This window comes from Pagrus major, chromosome 5 (assembly GCF_040436345.1).
Source record: "Pagrus major chromosome 5, Pma_NU_1.0".
Taxonomy (NCBI): Eukaryota; Metazoa; Chordata; class Actinopteri; order Spariformes; family Sparidae; genus Pagrus; species Pagrus major.
Window position 1 is genome coordinate 38,811,499 of NC_133219.1, and position 23,383 is coordinate 38,834,881.

The 23,383-nt window shown below is 42.8% G+C and overlaps 1 protein-coding gene across 1 annotated transcript; it reads left to right on the forward strand.

Annotated features, from left to right (window-relative positions):
* The first annotated feature begins 6,539 nt into the window (after window positions 1–6,539).
* On the forward strand, window positions 6,540–21,885 carry sfrp1a (secreted frizzled-related protein 1a). The gene is made up of 3 exons (XM_073466932.1): window positions 6,540–7,383; window positions 11,913–11,993; window positions 18,633–21,885. The coding sequence occupies exons 1-3, from the start codon at window positions 6,861–6,863 to the stop codon at window positions 18,953–18,955; spliced, it is 927 nt and encodes a 308-aa protein (XP_073323033.1). The 5' UTR covers window positions 6,540–6,860; the 3' UTR covers window positions 18,956–21,885.
* Window positions 21,886–23,383: the final 1,498 nt, after the last annotated feature.

The window sequence follows — 23,383 nt, forward strand, 5'->3', positions numbered from 1 at the left end:
ATATATTTTTCATGGTGGAGTGTTGAGGATAAATTGAGGAGTCTCACAGCTCGAGGAGTGAAGCTGCTGTGTAGTCTGGTGGTACGGCAACAGATACTTCTGTATCTTTTGTCAGATGGCAGCAGGGTGAACAGACTGTGGCTGGGTGGGTGCTGTCTTTTAGTATGCTTTGGATGTCACTAATGCTCTGTAGATGGTACCAGTGATGTTCTGGGCGGGTTAATCACCCGCTGTAGATCCTTCCTCTCCTGGGCCGTGATGAACCATGCCAGTTTGTCATGTTTCCAGTCAGGATGCTTTTTTATTGCTCCTTGGTAAAAGTTTACCAGAATTGAAGTAGAAATAGAGCCTTTTCTCTGCTTTTTCTGTTGACTTGTCGAGACCTTGATAGTTTCTAAAGTGTTGATTCCCATTAACCTAAAAATGCTCCACCGATGAAGACGGGGGTGTGCGTCTTTGCCTCCTTTAGTCTAAAAACAACGATCAGCTCCTTGCTGAAGCTGAGCAGTAGAATTTGGGTCATTGCAACAAAAAACCTCTTTTCAGATTAGCAGTGGTTACTTCAACTCTTCACCGAAAGTCAAAGTATGAAAAGAATTTGCTCAAACAAACAAAACTATATCAGTGTGGGATGCAGCTTCATGACATTTCGAAGCCTACAATGAGCTGTCTCGGAGAAGAACTCGCAGCTCTCTGTGGGCCAGATAAGCGTTCACTCTCCCCCCCCTGCTGAGCGGTAATGCCGCCTCTCCAGCATGAGGTATGAGTTATGTGAGAGGTATTTTGGCCTCAGTCTTCAAGCACACAGAAGCATCATTAAGCTACAGTAACTGCGGCTTGTTTTCTTCCCGCTTTCCTTCTCCTCCTCCTCCTCCTCCTCCTCGTCTGCATCCAAATGTCACAAATTGCCCTGCATTAGTCATGGCGAGGGCAGTGCACCCAGGCAAGTCATCACAGGCAGCCGAGCGCTGCGGCTCACCTTCTTTGCGAAAAAACTCCCTCGCAGGGTAGCGCTCGCTTTGATTTTGGAGATCAGAAGTGGTGGCTGCACAGAAATAAATGGGGCATCGGTGCACCTTCTTCTGAAACATAAGCTGTTAACAAAACAGCTGCAGCAGTCTGGTACTGAGGTCATCACGGCACGGACCTCTGGTACGGATTAACATACAGTAGAGTACAGTCTGCTCATGAAAATCATGTGTTTTCTCTGCTCTGCACGGCTAAGTGAGACGGAAAGTTGTGTGAACAGGACAGCGAAATGACAACTTTGAAAGTCAACAACAGGTGGACACTGTTGTCTTTGGACCACTGGTAAAAAAAAAAAAAAAATGATCAGAGCTTAATCTTCCTTTAAGTCATTTTTCAGATTATACTGTCAAGAAAAAGCTAAATATTTTTAAGTGTAGCTTTGTTTTGACAGAACTTTGCTTGTATAAATACTTTAAATGAGTTAACGTGCCGTAACAGGGCTTCAATCTGTGTTTATTATTTTAGGTTTGTTCCCTACAAACTACAGCAGAAGTAATGTTAATGTTTAACAGTCATGTCACTAAACATGTAAACGTACCGGAGTTAAGACAAATAGGATTAAATGCCCGTGTAGCTTGGTTCTTCTAGTTTTTTATCTATACTAGTACTCAGTAATGTTCTCCATGTGTGCAAAATAGGTGTAGTGGACCTTTAATAAAAAATAAACTCTAACAACTCAAGAAAACAGCTTCAATAGTTGATACATCTGCATTCTCATACATTTGAGCTCGCCTTCAGATAAAAGTTGCAATGACGTATATTTTAAATAGCTCCGATCAACTTCTCCTCTACTTTATACTCACCATCTGTTAGTATTACTCAGGAAACTAAGTCATGAAGAAAAAAAAAACCATAAAGCAAAACAGGCACACAGATCTAAATTGGCTGTTGAAAGCCAATAACCATGATCAGCCACGGCCAATGTTTTCAACTGACAGGCTCGCTGACCACCCACACACATCAGCCGAGCTTCCTCAGACGCTCTGCTGTGGACCGAATGAAAAAGTATTCACAGAGCTGCAGGTGACCAGGAGAAATCAGGATACACAGCAGATCAGACAACATTTCTTCATGCACTTTAATGTCAAATCCATGTTTACATGCAGGAGGTCAGCAAGCCAATATCTTCCCTACGTCTGACTGGGCTCAGACTGGCAATCTGGAAATTCTGGCAAAAGCCAGATGGGCCAGCCCACTCAGTTTGACTGCCACGCCGCCACTAGCAATGTTGGCTGCTTGATGTTGCAACAGCCCATGTGATTGGGAATCAATACACCGTCTATACTGTGCGACAGGTACAGGAAGTAGTACCGACCATGGTCACCCCTTCAAGTTGAAGCAGGAAAGAAATGAAATCAAGACAGAGAGAGCAGAGTTAAAAAATACTGTATGAATGGATAAAGGATCAAAAAAAGGTTTAAAGGTGGAGAGAAAAAGAAAAAACCCTCGAGCATGATGCTGGAAATGTTACAATATATGCAATAATAATAATATATATATGGATATCTTATTCATTAAGTTACAGATACCAGTGTCAGGCAAAATCTAGCTGCAGTGATAACATGAAAAAAAAGAACAGATTAGCAGCAGGGCAAGGCAGGCGCCAAACATCCAAACATTCCCATGCCGGGTTTAAAACGGGGGTCCTTTAAAATCATGATGTTACGATGGTACAGGGCTCAAGAAGTCGATGACTATCAGCCATCAGAGATCTTGACGGTTGCTTAAATAAGTACAGTAATCTGGTTTTTTATGTGCGTGTAAAAGCAATCATTGAGTTGTGTCTTTACAACAATAAGGACTGAATGAAGCCAAGAGGTCAATGTTTATACCTGTTCTGAGTGGGAACCAATGGCTGGCCAAGAACCTGCACGGCTTCATCAGTACCACTTTGAAAATGAGCACACGCCTCATCTAAAGTGGGTGCATGACCTTGATTGCGTCTCCATAAATAACATCTTTTCAAATCGATTTGGGCTTCCAGCGACTCAGATTAAGCTGTGTGGAGCCATTTTATATTGGGACTACCAAACTCCACCTGACTTTCCATCGCCATGAGGGTGAGTAGATAATGTCTGAATTTCTCCTTTGAGAATTTGCACAGTTTCATCACAGCCTGGAGCTCAAATTGCCCACAATGTAGCAATTATCAAATCAGCAGCACACATCCTTTCATCATGAAGCATGTCTTAAGAGACTTTACAGAAAAACAAAATCAAACCAGTCGATTGATGTCGACAAATAAAAATGATACCAAACAGTCTGAGAATGAAGAAAAGCGATGGCATACGCAGCTCTCTGCACTCTGCGGTTGTTACCTGATAGAAAGCAGGTGTGCTTGTTATTTTAATATTATTTTCTTATAATGGAGCTTTTTCGCTCTCAGCATCCTTTCTCGTGCACACACCTCGTTAGTACGTGGCCGCCTTTGTGCTCTGGAGCAGATCCAGTGTTTAGCCAATGCTCGCTGACGACAGACGCTTAATGACATACATGTTGGTTCTGCCAGGGACAAAAAAAATGCCCTTTCATGGCAATACATGCACATGAAGGGGCAGATTGTGACTTTAAACAGTGGTGAATATAGATGGATGGCCCGTCATTGGGAAACTCCGTCCTCCCAGAGGCCTGAAAGTCCAAATATTTAGTCTCTCTATTGTTAGTCACACACTGTTAAAGCTTAAAGTTTGGAAAGTGAATGTGGGAGTGATAACACCGACGTCCACGTCTCAGCGTTCATATCTGCGTTTGTTTGCCGTACACTCATGTGGAAAGTGAATCCAAAGCTCTCCGCTCGCTGCATTTCTTTGTCCTCGCTGAGGTTTTTGGCTTGTTTCTGTTCCGCTGGTGGTTTTTTTTTAGCCGGCCTATCGCTCCTGACAGGAGGCTTCCTCGAGGACTTGAGCAAAGCCAGGTCTAGTCTGGAGGATAAAAAAGAAAAATCCCTCCTGTCTCCTGAATCTGAAGTTTGCTTTAGCAACCATCTCTGCACAAACTGTTGTTGGATGCCATCAGGCTCATAAAGCAGTCTGAGTAGCAACCGCCACAAAAGACACGCCACCCTTATTAAACCATTACTGTCTAACAGAGGTGTCATCTCTCAGTACTTTGGAGAATCAGATGGCCTTCTTTTGAACACACATCACCTCTCTGGCATGCTGAGGTCCTCGTTAATGGATAATTGTAACTAATGAGCAAACCGAGGTTGTTATTTTTTCACCTTCATTCTGATTTTGATTACAGCTCCACAAATGATTTACAGCTATTTTTTGACACTTTAATTTGTCAGGTCAAACTTTTGCGCCTCAGCAGATTACAGTCAATCTTTTGATTACGGTGCCATCTGTCACCATCCATCCATACTGCATAATGCATTTAACAGCATCTCGGCATGCCGTTGCAGAATGTTTTCTCCTGGCCGCAGTTCAAGAAGTAAAAAAAGAAGAAGGAGAGAGTGTCTAGGTGAGCGGAGGCCTGCGCTGGAGACAGCTGTAAAACACATTGATTTGATAAATAAGTTCAACAAAAGCCAGCACTCTGAAGAGGTCTGTGTTTGCTGCATCCACACTCCAAATCAAATTAGATGCTTTTGTTTTTTCTGTTGCTCTGCAAGAACCGTTACCGATGCATTGGAATGCAAATCGGCATCCATTTAAATGAAGGGGGTTTCACACCTTCGGTCTTATCAAGGAGCTGGGGGGGCACAGCCGGGAGGAGATGGACACTCGGGGCTCAGCAAACTGACTTCAGCCTGCAGTGAGTAATTAGGTTGGATAAAGAAGCACTTCCCCAAACGTTTGCATGTCCAGCAGGCACAAACAGAGCTGTATTAAATCACCAAACCCCCCGTTTGATAAGATAATGTGCAAAAGAGCTTCTCAAGACAACTGTTTATTGTCAAACACAACTTCGGCTCAGCACTCTGGAACTTTATTGCACAACTCTGATCGAAGCCAAACCCCAATGTCCAGAATACGCGTTGGCAAAGTACGTTCCTGAAAAACCGCAGATAAGTGAAACCTTTTTGGGGTTTTTTTGGTTCAATTTTTCAATTTTTCTTTTGTCAGGATGTTGTGCTTATGCTGTGTTAAGGTTAAGGCACCAGAGCCACATGGTTAGGGTCAGGAAAACATCATGTTTTGGCTTAAAATAACCTGTCTTGGTTGCGACAAACGACCAGAGAAAGATGGCCCAACTTTCCCTCAAAATGTCTGCTTTTTTGTCGTCACAATCGGCTGGAAATTGTCCCGAGGTCTGTTCAGACATCCAGTGGTTTTACACATACGAATGTTGAAACACAGACTCGGCTGTGTTTACCAGCTTGTCAGCCTCGCTGCCTGCAACTCCACCACCACCACCACCACCACCTCCTGATATGACAGTCAGGTAATGACCATGCACTGTGAACATGACGTGTTGTACAAATGTCATCGTGCTACAGTGTGTAGCCTCTGACACACACACATTACAACACATCTGTGGTTTGCAGAACCAGATCTACCACATTTAATTCATCAGTGAAAGTACCATCTCCTCATTTTATGTGTGTGTGGGGGCTTCTTTCAGTATCTTCACTGACTCACTGTCTAAACACAATTTGTGAATCACTGAAATGAAAGCGAGCCGTTTGTGCCTTCTATCTTTGCATCAGTTGCAGGGCTAAGCATCGGATTGTCTCAGAAAACAAACACAGTAAAAATCTTTTGAAAGAACCCAGAGGGTACAGTTTAACAAGATGTACTGCAGTGCTGAATATATTTCCAGAGCCCTCAAACCTCTTTCTAAACATCTGGATGGAATAATATTTGTCTGCTGCGAGATAAAGAGGATTTTTTCGCTCATTTCCCAAGTCGCCCCTCCATTATTTTGCTAATCCAAACAAACACACTAACTGGAAATGACATATTCTCTTGTTTTATTTCTACTAAGTGAACCACCCTTTAAAATCTAAATCATTTACATTTGTCTTTTATTGTCCAACAAATGATGTGAGCCTTGTGCGAAAAGAACCATGAGATCACAATCTTGACTTAATGGTTAGAAAAGTCTTCTTCCTGAAAGCAGAAGGTTCTGGTGGTTCTGTGATTTTCAGTGTTTCAGTTTCAGTTATTTATCCTCCTGTTGGGACATTTCTAGTTAATTAATATTGATGACATTAGGATTTCCTCATTTTACTGCAGGGGGGGTGACTTCATCATTGTCACTGGCTCATGCTGCTCCCTGCACCACACTTCAGGAACTGGAATGAAATTAAATGATCCATTATATACTTTCATTCTGCAAAATCTTTCCAATTCAACCACAAACCGAGGATTGTTGTCTATATGCGTCTCTTTTAGTCATTTTATGATCTTTTTGATTTATTCAGTGTTTTGTTTGGACAAAGGAAATACAAGCAGGGGGCTGAGAGGAGTGGTTGGGAGGCTCCTGCAGAGTTTTTTACACTCTGGGTAATTAAGCTCTTTGACTGACAGCAGAGTGCCAAAAGGCGCACACGCACTCCGATTGGCCGGAGCGCACTTTACAATCTCCTCTTGTTTCCAAGCTCCGCACAGAGCAGAGCGCTTTACCTCCCCAAACTCTCACAGGAGTCAGACGCACCAGAGGAGCGCGACGGGGCTGCAAGCCAGAGGAAAGGAGAGTGCCTGTGGACTTTACCCAAACCAGAACACGCAGCACGTTTTTACGCACCAGCTTCTTTTTTCTTTGTTTCTCTACATTTATTTCTGGTTCTCACTCTGAATTTTCTTCATGCAGTGAGTGTTGAATCGAGTCTGAGCCGCATTTGAGCTGCATTTATTCCATTGTTGCAAAAAAAAAAGAGAGAGAAGATGATATCTGCTTCTGGGTCCGTCTGGAGGATGATCCGGCTCGCTGTGACAGTGGCGCTCATATCAGCGTGCACGGCGTCAGAGTACGAGTACCTCAGCTGGAAGTCGGACATGTACAACGGCGGCCGCAGCTACGGCAAGCCTCCCCAGTGCGTGGACATCCCGGAGGACCTCCGGCTCTGCCATAACGTGGGCTACAACCAGATGCTGCTGCCCAACGTGCTGGAGCACGAGACCATGGCCGAGGTGAAGCAGCAGGCCAGCAGCTGGGTGCCCCTGGTGCACAAGAACTGCCACCCGGGCACGCAGGTCTTCCTCTGCTCGCTCTTTGCGCCCGTGTGCCTGGAGAGGCCCATCTTCCCGTGCCGCTGGCTGTGCGAGGCCGTGCGGGACGGCTGCACCCCCATCATGGAGGCGTTCGGCTTCCCCTGGCCGGAGATGCTCACCTGTGACAAGTTTCCCCAAGACGACGTGTGCATCGCCATGACGCAGCCCAACGCGACCGAGGCCACCATGCCGACAGGTAACTCACACATCTGCGTCACTGACGGATTCCTTCACGTCAAAGTGGTTTTTAAAGGGGCGCTGAGAATAAATTAAAACTCTGAATTTTAATATTTAAACTATTAATGAGGTAATAATACAAACGTTTCTCCATAAGTGAATAAACAAGCTGTTCTCAGAGGTCCCAGATCACTGTTAGCTAGCTAGAAGCTAGAAAGGTGGCAGGGTCCGCCACATATAAACAAAGTAAAACAGTATGAAACCGTGTTGTCCTTTAAGGTCAGCTTGTTTATTCAGTTTTCAGAGTCATTGAAGATTTTTCCCTTCTGATCAAAACACTTTTTGGCGCTTTTGTTAAAACTTTTCTAGAGACGCCGGCTGAGCGTTCAGGATCATTTACACCAAAGTATTATTTTAATGTAGCTGCTCAGTGGAGGCAGCGTGCTGTTGGTCACTGAGGACATCTGTGGGGTTGATGTTTGGTTCAAGAGCGCAATAATTCAAGTTAATGAACAGAGGAGAGGGCTTTCTTCTCCCTGTCCGCTGTGCTACGTGAAGAGGTATATTTTCACTTTGACTGCAGCTAATAATCTGGTTATTTAACCTTTTATTTTTAACAATGAACTGATGAATCCTTTGCTGTGTAAGATTACAGAAAATAATGACAAATATCCATCAAAACATTGACAAAGCCCAGGGCTGTAACGAGAAGTCCTGAGGACATGAGTCATTCATATTTTCTGTAAAGTGTGGCGTAAAAGTAGTTCAATATAAATGTATGAAATCTAGTCTAAAAACACAGCATACTAAAAAATATACACACGTGTAACTTTAATTTGAAACTTAAACTGCTCGCCAGGTTCTTTAAAGGAAAAGTTCACCCAAAAATGAAAAATTCAGTCGTTATCTCCTCCCACGCAAAACAGCGTAGTTGTTCTAAAATGTAAAGGAACAAAACAAATATGTCTCCATACGGTTCGTCTGGTGCGATCCGAGTTTCTGGAAGCCAAAAGTGATTTGAAAAGACGTTATTTACACACTTTTGTAAGCCATAATCTTCACTGTAGCCGCTGAGCTAAAGGCGTCAGCGTGCACCTCGTCTGCAGTGGGCTGCAGGAGCTCGACCACACGTTTTTAAGATGTAAACAACGTCTTTTTGAATCTATTTGGGATCTCGAGGCGTCCAGAGATTTGGATTACGCCGGACGAGACATATGGAGCCATTTCATGTTTTATTTGATTTGTTGTTGTTGTTTTTAAGTTTAAAACAAGTCTCCAGCTGCTTCAGCTGTTTAGGAGAATTGCTGTGAAGCTCCTGAAACGTTTGGACTTTCCATCCGCGTGGGGTTGAGCAGATAATGACTGAATTCTCTTTTTTTATTTGGGTGAACTAATCCTTTAAACCCCCCCCCAGAAAAAATTCCCAGTAAAAATACAGAGGGCGTGAACCTCAGTGTCCTCAGTGGTAGCAGCTGTCCTGCTGGAGCAGATGACAACTCGAGTATCTTGTTTTCGTCGGACTAATGGACCAAAAATTCAATGATTCACTTCAGAGTGAAATAAAACAGACAGGCTGGAAAATATTTTGCATTTTTGGTTTGATAAATGACGCAAATGACGAATCAGTTGTTGGGGATGAATGTCTGTGTTTGAAACTGTCAGCGACTAACACAGCCATTTGGGATTCACTAATACAGCCGTGCATTAAGTACCTAACTCAGAGTAAACTACCTGACTGAGAAAACAAACAGAAACCACTTTTGCCGCAGTGTAAAAGTCGACACCCGGGCAGTTAAATGGGCTTGAGAATGTTGTTTCAGGGGTGACGGTGTGTTTGCAGATGCAAATCCCAACACAAACAAGCCAAACATAACCTTTTGGGGGTTAACAACTCGCCTCCTTCCCCTGTTCTCCTTAAAGAAAAGTCTTATGTGGCTACGATTCCTCTTCCTTCTGTAATCTGCTGCATAAACTCTGGCTACGATCTGAATTGCGGGAGTTGCTTGCTTGCCATTGACCTGGAGTGATGTTGTAATAAAGGAAAAAAAGCTTCAACAGATGGTAGTCATTTATTTCAAGGTGTTTGTTGAACTGGGGGGACAATGCTGGGAGGACGTCCAGCAGCGAAAAGTGTTTACTTGCATCTATTAATCGCAATGTTTTTCTCCTCCCGCACCATTGCTGACAAATGAATCAAATGTGATGAAAGACAAGGAATGAGGAAGACGCTATCTGAGAAACACATTGTCCAAATAACACTGGTTAAAATCCAGTCGGATCCAGCAAGTTTCCAAACAAACCCTGCCAAAGACAGTCCCGTCAGACACCTCATGTAGCATCAGTGAAGTGGGGGGGTTGAGTAACATAGAGCAGAAAAAATGCTCCTCCAGCAGTAACCTGATGGGCCAAGCTGACAAATACCAGAGAAACCCTGAAAAATGCACTGAAGCTCAGAGGAAGACGAGGCTCAGGCTCTCATTCTGAAATAGTTTTGGTTTTGAAGCTTTCGGGCTCGGCGTCCTCGCCGGTTGCCTAGGTGAGGCGTACGCCAGGGAAGGGAAAGTACAACCACCTCATTCACTCTAACCATAAAACAGAGGGGACTTTCCATCATCACATCATCAACTTACTTATATTTCAATCTTAAGCTGTAAATGCACCACTTGAAGACGTGTTGGCCTTAAATGGGGGGTTCTGTGGATCATCCAGCAAATACACAGTACCCACTGTATGAGGAGCGAACATGTCCCGTGTGTGTAGAGGTGGAGGGGGGGGAGGCGGCTGCTGCTGACTGACATGGTGGTATGGACCGAGGCCCATTTCTTCTCAGAAAGACTCCTTTTTCAGGGTAAGGGTGGACCACACAGAGCTGTCCAGACATCACCTGTTATCATTTGTTGTCAGCGCTGCCGGTGATAAATAAAGAAGCCGTTCTCTCCCTGCAGGACGGTCGGGCCCGTTAGAGCCGGACTCGGTCCACCTTAAGTCCACTCTGTCACTGAAGGTGCATTATGGGGAGTTTTGGGGAAGAAATGTTAATCAGAGGAGAAAGATTTCATTTTTTTTAATGACTAAACAAACTAAATAAACGAACTCTCATTGTTTTCACGACTGAATAAACTGAAACAACTACTTTGTTTATATATGGCGGACCCTGCCACCTATCTAGCTTCAAACAGTGTTTCCTCTGAGAACAGCTTGTTTATTCCTTTTTGGAAAAGATAAATATTTCTGATTTTGTATTATTACCTCATTAATACTGTAAATATTCAAATTCCGGGTTTGAATTTCTTCTAAAAAACTACATAGTGCCCCTTTAATATCTCTGGTAGAAGTGCTAATATCGGCTCTTGAAGCAAAAAGCAGCCTAATCTTCTCAGTCGTTCTCCTTAATGATTGTTAATAGAGGTCAGCTAACGGCGCTCACCACCAGCACAGGCTGCTGATAATTGATTTAAAGGAGGAACCAGGCTCACGTAGGCAAAGGGACCCTGTGACTCTGTAAACAGTGTCTGTTTTCACAAGCTCTTAACACCTGGGCGTCACTTTCACAAGCTTTCGTTAAACACATGTAATGGACAACTGGCAATGGAAGAGAAAAACTATTTGTTTCCCTTCGCTCGCCCCCCTCCCCCCCCTCTGCTCACTGGATCCACAATCCGGCGCTGTGGCATTGTAATGCAGTCAGTTTGAATTAAATGTTGCAAGGACGCTGCGATCACACCGCAGGTCCAAGTCTGTTTGGAAAGTGAACTCGGCTGTTGGCACGAAGTGATCATTTGCGGTATTAGAAAAAAAATTGAAAAATCTTGTTGGTAAAATATTCGCAGATATGCCTCGAGACTGAATTACTTTTTGGCAAAAACACATTTTGGCTCTTTGTCTTCAGTCGGCTTTTTGTCTTCCAGGCGGCTATTATTACCTTTTTTTTATTTTTTGGGAATGTCAGAGCATTCCTTTAAGCTTGGATTGAATATCATTACCATTTATTTCTTCCACATTTCTGATACTTTGTTTTTTTGTTGTTGCATTTAAGTGTGTTTGAATTGCTGCTACAGGAAAAAAGGTCCTTTTTTCTGAAAAAGTGTCTAAATGTAGCAGAGAGCGAGGAAGAGTGTTTACTGCAGCTCTTAGTTACAGCTGGCTATAAAAGCTGAGGACATTCCTCACTGAGGTCAGGTCATCAGAGCATACGAGCACCAAGAGCCCAGGCGACTGACACCAGACTCTAGATGGGATCTCTGCCTGCAGAGAGGGGGTTAGGTGTGTGCAGAGATTCACAGGATGAATCATTTTGAAATTGGATTTTATGACAGTGTGCTGATTTTTTAAAGACTTTGAGTCCCTTTCATTTCAAATGAGGAATGACTGTTTTATTTTCAATGCTCTCGCTCTTTTAAACCGCATCCCGAATGGGTGGTGATGTGAATAAATCCCATGTTAAGTCCTGTGAATGATTCACTGCTTGTACTATTGCAACCTACATTTATTATTTTTGCCTCTTTTTTTGACTGACTTCCTAACCACGCCTCTTCTTTTTATCCATAGGTTACTCACCCATCTGCCCTGCATGTGACAATGAAATGAAAACAGACGCCATGCTGGAGCACATGTGTGCCAGCGAGTTCGGTAAGTGTCCTCCCTCAACGCTCGCCGCGCCCGGCACAACGTGCGAAACTGCTGTCCACACACACGCCCGCTCTGATTCGCCTTGACGTGTATCACGGCGGTCCCTGAAATCAGAGCAGCATCAATCATATCTTCCAGCGTCAAGCTTTAAAACAGGCAATAAATTCTTAACAAAGTATGTCAAAGGGCCGCATTTTTCTCTTTCCTGAAGCGCGCCCTGCGTCCGACCATACTTGGCCGTTTCCAGAACTCGTTTCATGCCAGCGATGTTCTCGGTTAAAAAGCTACATGTGAGGTTTTTTTGGTCTCTCGTTCAGATGTAGCAGGCCCCGTCTGGTTTGGTGGAGGACAATGTTACTGTGACTAATGAATTGGGGTCATTAAAGTCTTTATGTGGCGGGTCATCGCAGTAGTAAACTGAGATGTTTGTTCTGCTGTCTGGGCTGACTGTTGTTTGCAGAATACCTTTTGCACATGGAGGGAAAAAACCCACATCAAACGTCTTCCTCAAATTATGTCGTTAACGTTAAACCATGTATTTATTTTTCTTAAGTAACACTGATTTTTAAAGGGAACGCTGTGTTGTTCTGGAGAAGAGATTCAAACTCAGAATTTTTATATTTACAATATAAAATCAGTCCGTTTTCTGATTACATTTTCATCTCCAAAACGACATTGTGCACCTTTAACAATCTCAAATTAGAATATGAAAAAACATGATAATATGACGGGTGTCGCTATTATCACCTGAACCTGAAGCTCCTCTTGGCCTCGTCTTATTTCGTGAGTTTCAGCTCATTGTTTGGTACTGGCAGCTGTCTTTTTTTAGCGAGAAGCACCAAACAACAGACGTCGTTTGCGATTAGCTGGTGAACAAAGTGGAACATGAAGCAGCTAAAGAGCCAGACATTTCTCTCAGGAGTTGGTGGAGAACAAAAACAGAGCAAAAAGTAAATGAAGTCCTGACATTCATGTTATGTCATTGTCGTGTATGGCGAGTTTTTTCCGATGCCAGGTTTAGAAAACACACAGTCATATTGTTCATTTTGAAGGGCTGTCGTGGCCTCTGCCGTCATGTTCTTAGGTTTCCAGTGGTTATGAAATTTTTGGAGTATCATCAAATTTATCTGGAAATTTTTAGAGAAGGATCCACTTCGTGAAAATGAACTAAATTTCATTAGTGTGTCTCTTCAACCCAGCTGGACGGGAAACCACACTGAAAACAACATAAAAAAAAAGGAAAGGAGGAACATCTTTAGCTGATTGGGGTGAATTTAATTTAGTTATAGAAATTTGGAAATTTAGCATGAGGAGCTGCGCACTTAAAATATATATATATAAAAAAAGACATCGGAAAGCCCTGGAGTTCAATTAAAAACACAAACATCATCTGAATCGCAGTGATGAGGACTTCCAGGAATAATATGCGCTTGATGCAGACAAGATGCAAGATGTGAGGCTTTCATGTTTTTTATTCGCTGGCTGGACCAAAAATTTGTGGCAGCTTGGATTCCAGGTGCCATGCCGAGCAAACATAGACTCGGACGCACATTGGAAACAGACTTTTCTTCCAGTGCTCAGAAAAAAAGGTTTGAGTTACATTTGTTTAACGAATTGTCTTGTTGTTTATGCTGCGGTGATGGGAGTCGCCTTTTTTCAGTCTGCGTCCTGCTTTGCCAAGAGGATAGTGGCACATTATTGGCTTGTTTCATGTCAGATGAAGACAGATGTTGTTTTGCTTGCTTGTCATAAGCCCCCTTAAGCAGCTGACATGTGAGGATACACAGACAGATTTAGTATCAGAGCTGAGGATGGGACACTGCTCGCTTATGTCGAAGGCTCGAACCCACAGGGGACCGACCTCCTCAGGAATGTGGCTGTGATTTCAGTGTGGCACATGAGTTGATTACAGAGGGTAAACTAATGCACAGCCTGCCCAGAGATACCATCACCGGTTATATCACCAGCGAGACTAAAGATTTGTTTGTTGCTTTTTCCAGTAGACCAGTGGAATTCAGTTTAAGTCTGCGGAGAGAGCTGCGACTATAAATATATCTAACATCAGCCGAGGCCAAACATCGGTTAATGTCTTGTCTTGGGGAAAAAAGAAAACATGCAGATGGAAGAAACCCCCGGCTTTAATCACGATGTGTCTCATCCCACCAACCAAAGATAAGACCATCATCCTGGCTGCATTCTGCTAGTTGTGACTTGACTGGAAGTGGACAGATAGCGTCGGTAGCAGGAGTTACAGGAGCAGACGAGCCTTAACCACAAAAAAAAAAAAAGATATGATAGATAGATTTCCTGCTCTTCCCCAGTGGAACGAGAGGGAAGGAAAACCATGCGGAGGCTTGAGGAATGAATCAGTGATTTACAATGAAGTCTTTATTAATCTGCGCGGACCAATCATATGTAAAATATCCCCACCCTGGCTGTGAATTAGCTTTTTACTGGAAGTTGCGAAAAGTCTGTTCTCACTCGAGGTAAAAGTGAAGTGTGAGGTTGTTTTTTGTTGTAATAAAAGCATCTAAAGCATGTGAAGCTCTGTATAACCGCTTCCCATCAGTCGCACAAGCACATTTGGACTTTTCCAGGCGGTCTGATCCTGATAGAAAGCAGAGAACGAAGCAGATTTTGTCTTCAGGTGGTTGGATGTGAGGGGAAGATTCTTGTAAGTCAGACGTGCACATCAGAGTTGCCCTAACAAGTAACAGTCTCTCAGTCCGGCGCTGTTAGTGAGTCCACTGAGGACTGACACTCCTTCGAACACATGTGTACACACACACACGGCCCTATTTGCGGCACTCAGCTGGTAACAGATTTACAGCTCATCCCACTCAACACTTTGTTCCCACCGCAATTTATCTCCATGCTTAAGGTTTTACGGTACCTCATTGTCCCAAAAAAAAAAGTCCAGCACCCTTCAATTAAATCCCTCCTCTGCCTCGACGGCTCACTTTGTTGTCCTTGCCAAATTGCTCCTTCCCCTTTGCAGGTGCCATAAAACAACAGGGCAGCCCCGCGGATCACTTGAGCTTATCGGATCAGTTGTGTTTCCATTATTGAGAATGGGGAGCGGTACACACCCACCCTCCTGCTGGGTTTATGACACCCTGAGAGCTGGAGGTCCCGTCTGTGTCTGTGAAGTGGCATCAGAAATCAGGTCAGGGGTCAGGGACCAGAACAGGACAGGGAAGGTCAGAAAATGAGTGTTTTTAATGGAGCATGACTGATATTATCGGTGGTTATTGGCCCATCACAGATATATCAGTGTCGGTGACTATGTCGTCTGATATTATAATGATGAAAAAGATGCTTTAATGTTTGTTAATTCAGTTTATTCAGTCATGAAAACAAAGAGAAGTTGATTATTTAGTTTGTTTAGACAGAAAATAATCAGTCACTGAAGATTTCTTCCCAAAAACTACATAATGCACATTTAAGTCATCATGTTATCTTTTTTATAAAATTCTGTTTTTACAAATTAACGTTTCCAGTCAATTAAAACACAGCAAAGTGAGTTACTGAGGGTTTCTCTTCTCCACACACGTGCACCGTTGTGTTGGTATAGCACACAGCTGATTGTATGAAATCAGTATCAAATCTGTAAGAGAACAGAATCATTACCTGCAAAATGTACTTAATGCACAACATTAAAGTTAACGTTAACTACTTTATACTGTATAATATTACCTGGTAGTCTAATCCAGTGGTGCACCAGCGGTCACGAGATGATTAGGTGGATAAGGCACAGACAACTCTTACACCAAATTCAGTGTATTTTTTCCTAAACTCTTTCAAATCTGTGTTTTTTGAAATACTGACTAAAAACTTGTGTCCATGATATTTTCATTTTGAGGTTTTACAGGCCTAAAAGGTTGGATACTATAGAGTCTAATCTATATAAATGCATCATATTTTATTAGAGGATCATATAATTGTAAGTAGAATCTGACTCTGCTCCGTAAGCGTGTAAGCAGTCGAAATATAGTGAAGTAAAAAAGTATTAGTGGAGTTAGAACGTGGCAGAAGATGGAAGTTCTCAAAGGTATAGTACTGCAATATAGTAATGTAATCATATACGAATATTTATTGATACTGCAGATTTGTTTTTTATCTAAAATCGTAATCATTTCAGTCGGATCGTGCGGCTTTAAACTATAATATTTAGGTTCTTGCTTTGTTCAGTGAAATCTCTTTATTCTCTGAGCACAAAGCTTCGGTTTGAACAATAGCAGCTTACTGAGCTTTAAAGCTCCATGTTTGATACATCCTGTACAAGGAGAACAGCAGCAGACGAACGTAGACCACCTGCTTTTTTACTGAAAAGAAAACAACTGTTTAACATCTCAGCGCTCTGATGCACATTCTCATTACTGTATGTTCACCAGCCATACGCACAGGACAATTAACTACAAAGAGTTCAATTACTTGGCGTTAACTTCTTACTGTACGCGGCTGCTGAGGAGATTAAGCCCTCGAATAACACGAGGTGCAAAGAAAGTTCATGGCGTCAAAGGATTACGGAGGATGGAGGATTTATCAAGATGAAGTCCTTTCAGGGGTGGGCCGGGCCGGGCCCTCTCTTTTTATGACTCACTAATTATGAATGCTGCCCATTCTGATTTCTCTGAACACTAAGCCTCCTCATAGAGACCATTTGAGAGACTAGAGACAGAGGATGAAAGTCTTAATCCCTACCATGTGCACTCCTAATACTGGGAAAAACAGGGCGGCTCTTTTTTTTTTTTGTTTAACGCTTTAATTAGCAACGGGGAGATACGGGTGCAAAGGGAAGAGATGAAACGTTTGGGAGTTTCTTAAAGTGCCAGTTCTGGTTTTTATGTCAAGCATGATTGTGTGAAACGTAAGTCATGAGGGATTTGGTGTCTAAAACTGGAGAGAATGAGACAGAGGTTACAGTTTTATCAGTCCAGATCTCTCCTGGAGTGTGAAATGATTCACGCTCAATCAGGCTGTTCCCTGCACAGTAGGTCACAAGACTTCATCTCTGACATGACTCAGTGGTTTATCCCCGCACCAGCTCTGTCAGCTAAGATTGGACGTAGCATGCCGCACTTTTTTTTTTTCTCCGTGTCACAAGGTCGTCCGGCCGCGCAAACACAACCGCATGTCGGTGGAACCCGAGAGGACGTAATGTGTGCAGGCGTACGGAGGGAGTCGGACCACCAAAGTCCGACTCGTGCTCCGTTTTAAGGGTGAACTGGAGGAAACAGAGAGATTAGAAAGGTTAAATAGAGTTTAGTGAAAGATCAGGGGTATTATGGTCAAGCAGAAAAAAACAGCCTAAGATTCAGAGGGAGGTCAAAGCCAAAAACAACGCGCCGCACTTCACTGTTGCAAGACGATTCTGAGTAAAAACTTTCGAGCAACTGCTGATCCTCACCAGACAGATACAAGACTTTCATTAAATAAAAACAGACTGTAAAGTCAAAGTCGCTGACATGGATATTCCTTCAGTAGACAGAACATTTAAGTAGCTTTGACTTTAATTTAATTTGGTATATTAATACCACAGAACAGAAACATACTCTGAGACTACAAGACTCCAGTAGTAGTTTTTTAGAAGATTGATGTAAAACAAAGTAAATATTGTTTTAGTGCCATACCACCAGGCTACAGAACAGCCTCTTTACTCACTGTGACCCTTCAATGAATCCACAGCACTTCGCCTTAAAAAACACACTTTCAATTTCATGACTTATCCAACACAGATGTATTGATATCCAATCTGGTGACAGGCATTAAGAAAAACTACTTATGTAGGTTATAGATGCGTCAGTATTAGATTTGAGACTGTTTCATAAACGAAGTACATTTGGAGAACAAACTTGAGGAATGACCATCAGCCAATATATCATTTGTGGATTGGATTTTGGATTAAAAACTGAGCTACAGGTAGAGTAGTTTGCAGCTGAAGTCGGCCTGTAAAGATGGACGTTTACCGTCCGTGACAACGTCTGTAGTCTCATTTAGACGCTTGTTAGCAACCGCAGTTTATCAGACATTTAAATGCGTTATAATTCAAATGTGTATAAAGCTCACCAAAGACCTTAGTGCAAAAAATGCTAACTTATTTCCGGTTGTAGCACTCAGTCCTGCAGCACATTACATGCCAGAAAGTTAGAACCGGCGCAAAAAATGTACCACAATCTGGCTAATGCATAATTTTAATTCTGGATAGTGGACTCTTGGTAACTGTGGTGTAGAAAGTCACACATTTACACAACTATATTGGAGGGTCCTCTAAACCTTAAGCCTGGCACTCATGTGGATGTGTTTGGTGGCTATCAGCTGTTGTGGTGTTGAAGTTTGAACGGTACAAAAAAAAGAAGGAATTGGCTTTGAGTCAAGAAGCAAAAGTGCATGCTCCAATATGTAAAAGTAGGAAAACTAAATCCTAATGAAAAATAAAGGAAAGAAAAATCCAGTATAGCTGCCATTGATTCCCACCATCATGTTTCATTCCACCAGCACAGAGGCTGAGACACTGCATGTCTGGCATTTTATAGTCATAAAAAATATTAACTAGATCATATCAAACTTTTTGTGTGAGAACTCATCCACCTTTATCTGTGAGATAACTGTTTTTTTCCTCCTTTTCTCCATCCACAGCTTTTAAGACCAAGATCAAGGAGGTGAAGCGAGAAAACATGGACCGCAAAGTGATCCTGCAGAAGAGGAAGAAGATGTTGAAACAGGGGAACCTGAAGAAGAAGGACGTTAAGACGTTGGTGATGTACTTGAAGAACGGTGCGGACTGCCCCTGCCAGCAGCTGGACAACCTGACAAACCAGTATCTAATCATGGGCCGCAAGGTGGATAAGCAGTACCTCCTCACGGGCATCCACAAGTGGGACAAGTCCAGCAAAGAGTTCAAAAAAGCCATCAAGAAACTCAAGACCTACAAATGTCCCGCCTTTGAGAACGTCTTCTAATAATGTGACCCCTCGACCTCACCCCATTGGTCGCATCTCATCCTACATGAAATGAACTTGCACAAGCATTAAAAAATCCCTTTGCTTTCTATTGCCCTGTTTATATATCTATATATATCTTTGTATATTTACAGATATACTTTGAAAATGTCCATTGTTAAGTTTTAGTCGAATGTGGTGAGTGATGACACCACAAAAAAAGGGGTTTCCTTTTGTTTCTTCTGCTTCAGAAAAAGGACATTGTAGTAAAGCCCTTCCTCACTGAAATCATTTCCACTCTGTGTATGTAGATACTGTGTCACTCTTTCACTCAGCAGGTCAGTGCATTTTTGCTTAAAGTAATAGTTGGAGATTTTTAGGGGCTTTATTACTGAGAGTGAGAAGAGAAAGATTGATACCATCCTCATGTTGTACACGATGAATATAAAGCTGGAGTCAGCAGATGGTTAGCTTAGCTTAGCCTGGCCTTAAGACTGGAGAACAGCAAGGAAAAAAGCTAGCGTGGTACTATCCAGAGGTAAACAACCCATTAATTGTCTTTTTTTTTTTTACATTTTGTTTTTGTACAGATTAAACTAGTTCAATACAATGTGTTGAATGAGACACATTATGCTCAATTTGAGTCTCATTCTTTTATTTTGGGTTACTACTAGAACAGGTTTATATGCTTTAATGCTCAAAACACACATCAGTTTTCTCTTTCTGTCCAGAAAGGCTCTGTTTTAGCTCCTGTTTAAGGCCGACCTTCGGAATACCAAGTCTGCTCTCATTCGTCATCTCACGCACGCCTGAGACCCAACACCACCTTCCTACGAGCCAAACTAGCCGCTCAACATAAGTTATGCAGATGTGTTACATGGTGGCGCAGTGTGATGTCTTAAAGATGAGACTACTGACGAGACGTTTCAGGAGCAGTGTTTTCTGTGGTAGGGCGGAGCTCCCGTTGGTGCAGACTTTGGCCTCGCGATAGCGCCACAACAAAAGGCTCGCCTCTACGCCGCCTTTGTTTATTCACACTGAACCAAGCTGCGCTGGCATAACGCCGCTCCAGTGCAGTCCATTTCATACGCCATGCCAGCGTTGCGGAACCAAAAGAGGCGTGACGGGACACGTCATAACGTTGAGATCTGTGGGGGGTCTTTTAGCGTGTCTCCACCTGTAAATCTAAAGACGTCTCTCTCGAAAACTGTTTTTAGTCATATGGATGCTGTTATAATGTGTTGTGATTGAGATCCTGACGCACCATGCATTGTGGAAAGATACATTTTTTGCTCTAAATTACATCACATAATCGGCATCAGTAAATAGCAGACTCTGTCTGGCCCTCACTTAACAGAAGGGGATAAAGTTTTGACTCGGTAGGGAGGGCTGACAGGGTCCTGGTGTATTTTCCACAGTAAGTTGCCAAAGACCACAACAACACCAACACAATAGTGGAAGGCGACAAAGACATCGGGGCTCTATCTTACGCCTGGTGCAAACCGTCATTGCTAGTCTCAGAACGACGCAGTTGTCATTTTCATGCCCAGCGCTCATGTTGTGTTAAGTAGCAAATGTACCGGCGCCTTGATTGGTCTTACAGTGAGGTGTGGTCTGGTGCACTGATGGCGCACTGCTGTCTTGAGGCAGCAGAAAGCGACTGCACCATAGACCAACAACAAAAAGTCAGACTGAGGTCTGCGAACACTCAGAGGGAGGTGCCGCAGCGCTTCTCCTCCTCCTCCTCAGGTAAATATCAGTCAAATGGAGCTATTGATCAGATAGATGATTGTGAAAGATTAGATTACTTGGACCGCCCTAATCGCACCTGCACCACTCGCTTTAGACGAGTCGCCACAGATCGTTTAAACAGGGCCGATTCTGAGTTTAAGTTTTTTGCTCGAAATCAAGTCACATAATCACCGCCTGTAAAAACAGCAGGAGCTGCCGGCGCCAGGAGACGGGAGCTGTTTTCCGGGCAGATGACGTGTTGGTACTACAGACAGGGCGACTTATAGGTGCAACTTCACCACATGACTGTTGTTTGGTCTTGTAACGTTGGGTTGAAGTGTGGGTGTTTCTTTAGTTTTGAGTGATATATCCAGTGAAGGATGTGTTTAGTTGTCAGACTGTGAACGCCATCAGAAAGTCACACTCCTGTCCCAGGCTGCTGGCTTACCTTTACGCACAGACGTAGGTTCTCCTCGAAAAGGCAGCGTTAACGGGGCTACAGTCTAACCATCTGCTGGGTCTACTTTATATTGAGTGTACAAGCAAGATATTCATGTCGATCTCCTCATCCAACTCTCAGCAAGAAAAATGTTCATATAGATCTCTCTGATTCTGATCATATAATAGCAAAATCTTATAATCAATGGCTACAAAATTGGCAGTCGCAGGTTACTTGGAGCTTTAGAAGCCGAGCTGTGCAGAGCAGCTCCGTAGAGGGTGTCTGTTGAATAACTTATTGACAGAAGTATGAGAGAGAATGCTGCCGTCAGATGATTGTTTTGTCAAACTAAAGACTGCACTACCAATGATTTTGATCATTTTATTTTCATTTTTTTCGTTTTCGTTGGTACATTTCTTTTTTTGTTACTTGAAAAAAATCGTAAGAGAATCATAACCACCAATCTGCATCATGAGATAACGTGTAGGCCCGTGTGGCAGACATCTTGATTTGTTGTTGTGCATTGTCACCTGACATTTGGCTGAATTTTTCTTTTCTGTCTCTCTACATCCAGACTGCATTAATCAGTATTCGTCAATATTGGAAAAAAAAAAAGCCTTGTAGTCAAACATGTTGCAAAGTACACAAGTGCAAAAAGTTATCAAAGTTCAGACTCTGTGTTCTGGTTTGTTTGACTTTAATGTTGCAGATATGAATGTCAGCGGTGCATTGCTGCCTGTTACATGTACATACAAATTTTACATAAATATGGAGAACTGAATGGTGTCTTTTTATATTTTTTAAGTTTTCTTTCAAGGATTTACTTCGACCGTTTGCCGTCGGTCGGTCCGTCCACCAGTGAAATATGTCAGCATCGACATAACGACACATTAAGTTGGTTACAAAACATTTATGGCTCCCGTGGTAAAGTAACAGTACTCTGCCCACGTCTTCCCCCCAACGTCCCAGCATATTAAACTGACAGCTCTCAATAAGACAGCTAACAGAGATTAGGAGAGACCTGACTGTGTGAGCATGAACTGCCAAAACAGACCGTTTTCTGCTCTGACAATCACGTCAAACAGAGAGCGCTTTCTGCTCGCTGTGCCAAACGAACATTGTCATGCTCATTGGAAAGATAAAGTATTGCGTTGCCAGATCTCAACACCAAAGGGATCTCTCACGCACGCATGTTTTTTTACTCCCCCCTCTTGTCTGCGTGTCTTCTGATTCATGTTCATCTCGGTTTCACAGGCTGTGCATCGGTATGTGATTTGTGACCGCTAATCCTGAGATATACATCATCAACAAGCTTGTGCTGATAGTGAACTTCAATGCTTTCTTAACCCAAAGTCTAATCAACTGCAAACTAGAGAGATTTGTTTTCACAGTCTGTGCTGATGGATACGGCTTCTACGCTAAACAGGCATGACTTTACCATGCTATTGAATTTGAAAAGCGACATGCAAATGTGCACAGAGTCCATAAACACAGCCGGGAGCAAGCTTGAATCACCACCGCACAAGAAAAAGATTTGGGGAAACTGGATGATGAATGTTTTAATGTAAATACTTTTATAAGCTTTAATCTCTCATGTCAGTACAACATGTGTAAACAACATAAACATGAAACCATTCTGTCAATAAAAAGCCTTGTTAAAAACCAGGAAGTATCAAACAGACCAACGTCTCGGCCATCTGGTTCCAGTAATGCCATTGGTATTGGAAAATATATCTCAGATGTGGACTTTCTGCTTTCTAATCATTACTTCAGCTGCCTTCAAAAGAGCCCCAGAAAACCTGGAGCCAAGATCCAGCTTTGTCCTATTAAGAGATGATGTGCAAAAAACATCCTGTTGGATTCGTCGTCTCACTGGAAACCTCAAATCGACAAAGCTGATGAAGTACCATTTTGATTAGTTCCTTGTCGGAGTCTAGGACGGTATTCAATTATCCCTCCAGCTTAACACCACACACATGATTCTGTCCGTGTGATGAACACACTTCAAAGTTGACAACTGAGAAGTCGGACTTGAGTTATTTAACTGGGAACTCTCCAGCAGAGCCAGTTTAGACCAGAGCCAGCATAAATGTGCATCTGTTAAAGCAAATACCTACTCCCTACTTTAGTGTATTGTCTACTCAACATCTGGTAAATAATGTAGAGCAAGAAATGTAGCTCCCAATAACAAATGATTTATACAACACACAGTAAAATCATCCTGATTCACTGACAGTTCTGATGTTCAGGGGTCATTTATCATCTCAGTCTCAACTCAA

Bases quoted from the DNA above. Each gene is read 5' to 3' on its own strand.
- sfrp1a (XM_073466932.1), top strand. From the start codon at position 6,861: ATGATATCTGCTTCTGGGTCCGTCTGGAGGATGATCCGGCTCGCTGTG. The intron at 7,384-11,912 runs GTAACTCACACA...TTTTATCCATAG, and splicing joins CGAGGCCACCATGCCGACAG to GTTACTCACCCATCTGCCCT. The intron at 11,994-18,632 runs GTAAGTGTCCTC...CTCCATCCACAG, and splicing joins CATGTGTGCCAGCGAGTTCG to CTTTTAAGACCAAGATCAAG.